This window comes from Juglans regia, chromosome 2 (assembly GCF_001411555.2).
Source record: "Juglans regia cultivar Chandler chromosome 2, Walnut 2.0, whole genome shotgun sequence".
NCBI lineage: Eukaryota > Viridiplantae > Streptophyta > Magnoliopsida > Fagales > Juglandaceae > Juglans > Juglans regia.
In genome coordinates this window covers 17,288,151-17,296,146 of record NC_049902.1, presented here as the reverse complement: position 1 = coordinate 17,296,146, position 7,996 = coordinate 17,288,151, and the positions used below count along the sequence as shown (strand labels likewise).

At 34.5% G+C, this 7,996-nt stretch overlaps 1 protein-coding gene across 1 annotated transcript; it reads right to left on the bottom strand.

Annotated features, from left to right (window-relative positions):
* Positions 1 to 3,843: 3,843 nt before the first annotated feature.
* On the bottom strand, positions 3,844 to 7,996 carry LOC109005158 (RING-H2 finger protein ATL20-like). The gene is made up of 2 exons (XM_018983963.2): positions 7,294 to 7,996; positions 3,844 to 4,135 (listed from the first exon to the last, which is right to left on the bottom strand). Exons 1-2 carry the CDS (start codon positions 7,934 to 7,936, stop codon positions 3,906 to 3,908), a joined length of 873 nt encoding a protein of 290 aa, XP_018839508.1. The 5' UTR covers positions 7,937 to 7,996; the 3' UTR covers positions 3,844 to 3,905.

Here is a 7,996-nt window from a genome sequence, read left to right as displayed (position 1 = left end):
TTATTAGAGGACTGACCCTCCATGCAAACTCACACATCCCTACCCCCAAGAGGTTTTGGAGAAGTTTGCAAAATTTTGGAGAAGTTTGCAAGACTTAGGGTCAGGATAGATTTTAGAACAACATTTCATCTATAGATGAACAACAAATCAAGACAAAACCATCCAAGTATTAGAATATATGTTGAGTGCTTGCGCCTTGGATCAAGAAGGAAATTTGACACTTAATACTATTAGTATAATTTGCCTATGTAACCACTTTCATTCGAGTATAGGCATGACTTCTTACGTGGCCTTATACGAGAAATGATGTTACACACCTCCTTATTGAGAGGAGTAGGAAAGCGGAGTATTGTAGGACCATAAATCATCCAACAGATCATCGAGAAGACCCAATAGACCAAAGAGCAATTAAGGTCAGCCCAACCCACCAGAAGTGCTATGCTATAGACGTCGAGGCTTGGAATTTAACACCGAAGAAACATTTCAAGATAGCACCAATGACTTAAAGCCGAAGTTTAAAAAGATCATTGAAAATATTGGAAAAAGGTTGGGATATTAGCCTACCGAATAGTCTTACCCCCAAATTTATTGAGAGTGAAGGTTTTGTGGAGAAACCAAGCAATTTAATTAAGAAGCATCAAAGGAATTAGAAAATGAACTACGGAAGAATTATCCACACTTATTCGATCAACCAAGTAACACCGGTGTTAACATCAGGTTATTGCCCTTGTTATTTAAATCTCAAGGACGAAATCTTTATAAATGTGGAGGAATTGTAATACCCATTGCATTAATAAAAAACTTAATGGTTGACTATATAGCTTGATTAACAATATACGATTTATGCATATTAACTATTGGTTTGAAACCAATAATATAGCACACTTGCATTAATCACAAAATGGGCATTTATTCTTTCTTTTTGCTGGAATAAAATGGTAAAAGACGTGCATCACAAGTCCTCCTCTAAGGGTTTGTTTGGATAGAGAAATAATTTCGTCTCATCTCATCATTATATCTTTCTAAATTTCTACACAAAATATAATAAACAATTCAAAATTTTCAAATCCTGAAATAATAATAATATTAAAAATTAATATTCTAACAATATTTTATTCAACATTCAACTTTCATTTTAACTCACTATCCAAACGAGCCCTAAGTCAGACAAGTCCCCAAATCCCTCCAGCTTTATCTATTCAATTTCTCATTCCATTACCTGTCTTCTTCTATTCCATTTCTCATTCAATCTACTCCATGGTAATCATTCATTGTGCTAGGACTTAAAGTCTCTTTCATTTGTCAAACGAAAACAAGCCTTTATTTTAAATTTAACTTGTTATACATATATATATATATATATATATATATATAATATTGTATTAATATTTAAAAGATTAAAAACCAAAACGAATAGAAGGTGGACTGCCGAAATGTGCCCAACCTGTAACAACTCACCAGAAATTCAACAAAGGAATTTCTTTAGGCTTTGAGAATCTCGTGAAATCTCGGAAGTTTTCATGAATCGATCAATTACACAGGTTTTAATTCGTCGGCATAATTGGTATTACCACTCACTATAGTGCTAGAAACACAATTTTTATTTATTTGAGGTATCTAGAAGCGTTAAAATGATAAACGTTCTATGCCATTGGACTCAAATGAATATTTAGGATTTTATGGCGCAATAAAACAATTTTTTATTTTTCTAATAATGCTTGTTCGAAAACACGTTCTGATTATTTCGAGGCACTTCGAAGTTGAATTTTAATAAACGATTTGCACTTTGAGGTTAGTATGATTATTTAGGATTTTACAGTGTAAAATTTATTTTTTACTTCTTCGAAGTGAATAGTAGTCTTGGTGTTAGCACCTAGATCAGTGTTTTTAAAACCACAGTATAGAATGTCTAAATTAGATTAAAGAAACTTTATTTAGACACTTGGTGAATAGTATTGGACACTTGGCACCAAGAGGAACCATGAGAAAAATGTGAAGAAAATCAAGCTTTGTGATCATACTATCTAAGCCAAACCCTATTTCATCCAAGCATCCAATTTGTGCCAAACTAAACAGGGTTTCAACCCAAGTGAAATCCTAAGTACTTGGAATCCAATTGTGACCCAAAAAACTTGGTGAAAACCGAAAAACCAAATGGTTTCTCCAAATTCCAAAGTTTGCCTTCAAACCCCAATTTAACCCGATTTTAGCTTAGTGTTTAATCACTTGATTAAATCACTTCTACATGCTATTAACCACTCAAATTCATGTTATTATATCCTTATTTATTCTTTCAAACTTTGATAATTTTATACATGCCTTCTCCACGACAATCCCGAGTCTTATTTCTATGTGATCATGATTTCATCATTCATTTTGAGTATACATCATTAATTTTAATGTTTTCAAATATCTGGCCAATAGTTGAATGATTTGTTGTGCATGTTAATTCAAGATATGATGCATGTAGTTTAGCTTCGTATGATGTATGCCATGAATTAAACTAAAGACAAGAATGTGCCAATGTGATTTATGCGGCTTTTATATGAAATATTATTAATCTTAATATGCTCAAATGCGGTTATCGTATGTTAGGTAATTCTAATTCTACTCGAGAGAGGGTCTTAGATAAGTTAGAATATTTTACCGTCAAATAGGATGATAATTGATTGATTGTATAGTTAGGATTTGAGATTGGATTGGTTTGGTGAGTCAGATGCCTTAATGCTTTCTTCTTGGGTGAAATCTTCTTCTTTTTAAGTATTTCGTCAATTCTTTGCCTGTATGAAGAATTGACGCCTTGGGAATCTTGCGGTGGGGTGCGTGGTGGTCACTGAGCTCTGAAGAACAACAGATCAGCATTTCGCCTTGCTTTGAAAGAAAAACACACAAAGTAGAAAAAATAAAAGAAAAAACTAGAGAGAAGAGGGAGGAGCCGAAGCTCCAACCCACCCCCCTCTCCTCTGGTCTAGGTTTATTTAGGAGGACTGCTCTAGAGAGAAAAATGAGAGAGCGAGAGGTCACATAATGAGAATGTTCCCTCCTGCCTCAGCATTTTTGCATCTTGAAACATATATGTTTTATGGTGTTCATTATTGCATCATTATAAATAGAATACATACACTCTATACAAAAAATATATTACTAAAATTAAATTCATCCCCCAAGGAATAATTCCTGACTTTGCCACCACTGTTGAAGCCTCAAAAACTCGGGCTACAAATCGTTTATTTTGGAATATATTGAGAAAGAAAAATGTTCGTCTATATATAAATTAAAATTCTACGCACTAACGTGGTTTAATCTAATCTGTCAGATTACAAACTTCTTTTATAGTAAAATAAATATAATGTATTATATTAAGCTACTACATCAGTATAAGAACTTTGTGTAAAATTTATACAAAAATCTAACGCTTATCATTTAAAATTTATACATCTCGATTCTACATTGAAAATATAAAACGTCACAAAAAAGTTCAATGGTAATCCAAACATAAAGGCGCAACGAAAAGAGCCGTATCTCCAAATTTTGTAGCTAGGAAGCATTCCCCTTCAGTTCATATTGCATGAAATACCTTTACGTATCATAGACACTCTTGAGTGTATGATCTGTGCACTTAACGGCCAACGAGCCTAGAATAGAAGTCATAATTCCCATTTGATTTGGCTTGAATATGCAGCTAATAATTTACACTTGTATAAATTAGAGAGTCAAAAAGCTTTCTTATTGCCAAGAGAAGTAAAACTCCAACTCCAACACCAACACCAACAAGAGGAAATTAAAGATTATTATTACAAAACAAAAAAAATATTACATTATTACAAAAATTTATGGCTACAATTTTTTTTTTTTTAAATTCTGAGAGAATGATAAAACTTTATTTAACGTTTGTGTTCGAAGTGCTAAACAGTTTCGTGTTTAATGTTGTTGACTAATTTGTCTGTATGATGATCATCAGAATCTGGTTTGAGGCCATCATAGTCTCCATATGATTTTTCAATTTCAGTTGGGTATAATGCTTCTTCTGTTTCCTGCTGGCAGTGTATTTTCTTGGAGTGATACTTCTTTAAAAATGCCACCGACAGCATAGCCATGCCCAGAATGCAGATGCTGATCATTGTACTTAAGAAGACTGCACAAAATGAATCAAAATTAGTACTACTACTTTGGATTATTCTCTCTCTTTTTATGATATGTGAAGATCATTTGATAAAAACTAACTAATATATATTTATATTGAATAGAAAATTTCAGAAAATCTTTGGAATTCTTATGAACGAAGATTTTCCCCCCAAACATGGGGATATATTACGGGCGTTTTATCCCAATCAATTCTTTAGTCGCATGACATCCGGCCTCTATATCACATGTATTGTAATTACTGAATTACACTTGATCCAAAGAAGAAGTGGAAGATGCCTCAAAGCTGTAGTAGAGAGGCAGTCTTATAAAGTGGACATTCCAGCATTTATTGAGCATAAATATGCTTGGAAGGGGAATTTCCCTTTCCGGCCCAAAGGTTGGGCCTGTGCAAGACATTAAGGCCCGTCGCCGTCCAAGCTCCATCCTCCTGCAGCCTTAGGATTGTCAAAGGCAATATTTTGAATACCGTACTGGATGGCGTACCGGTCAAGACACTGGAACGAAATATTTCGATACCGGTACCGTTTCGTGTACCGTTTCGGGATAGTCGATATATAAATAAATTATATATATAAATATATATAACAATTATATTCTAAAATAATAGTTTATATATGAATAAATTATATATAAATACATACATACATATAAATTATAAAAAGTCTAATCCAAAATTGGGGGTCAAAAAATAAACTTGTAGTTTGAAAAAACGAAAAAAAAAAAAAAAAAACACAGGCCGAAATATCGGCCGGTACATGCCGGTACAGGCCGAAATTTAGGCCGAAACGGCCGGTATCGGCCGGTACGGCCGGTATTTTGGCCGGTACGGTATATATCTAGTACCTGTACCGGCCGGATGGCCGAAACGAAAAATTTCGACTGTACCGGCCGGTACGGTACGAAATTAAAAACATTGGTCAAAGGAGCTCCGCCCACGAATTATGCCAGCCAAAGGAAAGTGCATCGCATGGGAAACTAGACTGAGGGGGACAAACAGGACATGCCGACCCTAACACCTAGCATTAAAGGATCTACATCGATAAGTGAACGAGAAGCACGGACAATCCTACATTTCTGATATGGGCATGAAAAGTGGCCGCATCGATCATCCACCGTTGAGACGTAGTCCAGGGAGCCAGGCCGCATTAATGGAGTCCACCGCATTAAAGGCCCTCACTGGGGCTACTTGGAGGTGACGTGAATCCCCTAACACGGGGTAGGAAATGTCCCCCAAAAACTTCGTATAAAAATTGTGCTCTCTTTGAATTCGACTAGTCTCACACAATTCCCTAAAACAATATACTGACTTTGGCATCAAAGGTTCCTTGGACAACCACCGAGCCAACCCCTTTTTCTCTGTTTGCATGAAGGAAAACCTTGATCCGAATTGCCAGAACTTTGTTTAGGCAAACAAAACACGACCTTAACAATGCCTACTTTATATTTTCATATCTCCACTCTTATATTCAAGTAAGAATATTTTTGTAGATTTTGATCCCAAGAGTAGAACTAAAGTGGCTACTACACAAGTAAAATTAAGAACTATTGACCTACACCAAGCGAGATGATTACTAAGAATTAACTTATAAACTAAATTTCTCAATTGATGGGGGATTTGATATATCATGTTGAGACTTAATCTACATTCTTTTTTTAATACAAGGGAGTGAGGAGTCTTGAATCCAAGTTTTTTATTTGGAGGACTGAATCATATGCCATCAGACTATTAACAAAGACTTATAAAAAAGAGAACAAGAAAAAGACCATGCTTTATCAACAAAACAACTATGACAAGAATTTGTGAATATAAATTTTATACATTTATTTTAAAAAAATATATATAAATTTAAAACCCATGTAAAAGAATAAAAATTTCCCGCTTTAAAACACGGATTACTTAAGTCAACTAATTATAGAGAGAGAGAGACATATCCTGCGTCAGTTTTTGGTTGCTTTGAACAAAATTGATGATAATTTTGCAGTATTTTTAAAATCAACGCTAGTGATGTATTAACTTAAACGACATTCTAGATGGACGTGTCCGGCGGGATAGGGAATTAGGGAATTTTCTTGGGCAAGTGGGTGCAGACGAACAAGAAGCGAAGTTTCCTTCAAAGTCTTTGTCGATTTGACCAATGTGAAGTAGGTGACTTTTATATAAACAAAGAACCCCAAAACTATTCTAAAAGAGGACACATATCTTAATATTTTCGAAGGAAAATAAAAAACAACGACCACGAGACATTCTTAGTCCATGACATACACAAAAATATCCTTATATTTTTTTATTTTTTATTTTTATTTTTGGAGGACTGTACAAATAATATTCTTACAAAATTAGAGGCACTTTAGATGAATTATTATTTCAAAAACCATGCTTTTTCTTAAGCAATTAGTTTAGAATAAAAAAAATGATAAATTTGGAAAATAATATAAATTACTATAAGACTAAAAATAATAAATACATAATAAATAAGATAGGAATCCTATCATTATTCTTAAATAAATTCCGGCCCTTAGTTGATTAGGTCCAGCCGGCCTCAACAGTCAACGGAGGGCGTCCTTTTCTGGGGTTTTATTAAGGAGTGGGGTTATATGACCCAGTCCAAACACACACTTGCGGACAAAACAATTCATACAATTTTCATTAAAAACTCACTTTAATTCAGGATTACTGGCATTGTAGTAGCTAAAAATAACTAAAAATAATAATTTTTTAATGTTTAGTTGTAATATAGTATAACTACGTCATTTTTCTTTGCAAATAATTTTTGCTTACAACTCGTTTGAATAGTAAAAATATCTTATTTTATTTTATTATTATAATTTTTTTAAATATTTAAATAAAATATAATAAAAATTTTAATTTTTTTAAATATTATAATAATATTTTATTTAATTTTTAACTTTTATTTAAAATTTCTCATTTCACTGTCTAAACCGTAACTTAACGGTAGGTGTTATTCTTTTCAACATGTTTCACCCTATCAAAGACGCCAAATGAATATTTTATATTACCCAAAACATAATAATAATAATAATAATAATAATAAAAATAATAAAACATGCTAAATTTTCCAAAAGTAAAAGGGTTATGCACAAAAAAGAAAAAAAAAAAAAAGGACGAGGGAAATGAAGAAATGTCACCTTTGTCCTTTGTTACGCTGGAAAGTCGTATCTTATACTTCAATTCACAATGGCCTCCTTCTGCTTCACAATCTTGGAATCCAGGTAGGTCCCAAGATAACCCAAGACCGAAACTATTATCGGAGAGGTACGGGCTATAAAGAAAGGGAATCGCCACAGTTTTCACCGGCCTGCAAGAATCTGGAAGAGATAAAGATGGTTCTACGGTATAGACATGATGTCCAGAGCCACTCAGGCAGGGAACCTCGGTGAAAGAAGGTGGAAGCCTGGAGGAACAATTGAGGTATGTGTAGTTCTTGACAACGTAGTAGTAACGAAAAGGTGTGAGGGAGAGATCGAGGTTGAGAAATACTTCGTGGACACAGTTTTTGGGGTCAAGAAGATCGAGTCTTTTGGCGTCGTAAGAGATGGATTTGATGACCAAATCGCCGTACGATGGGAGGTGAATTAGAGTTGCGTTGTCTTTGCAGGCGAGCTTGAAACTGGGGTGGACAGAGTGCGGCTGCAGGCCTTCTGCGTGGAAAGGAAACTGAATCTTGGGCGCGCCAGGAGCGCACCGCATCATGGGGCAATTGGTTTCAGAAGCCTTTGCGCTCAGCAGCAAGGTGGAAGAGAAGAGAACGAGGAAGATGAAAGCATCCATTTCTTAGTGATGCAGAGAATATGCAAGGTCGGGGGCAATTCTAGTTGTTGGTTTATATAT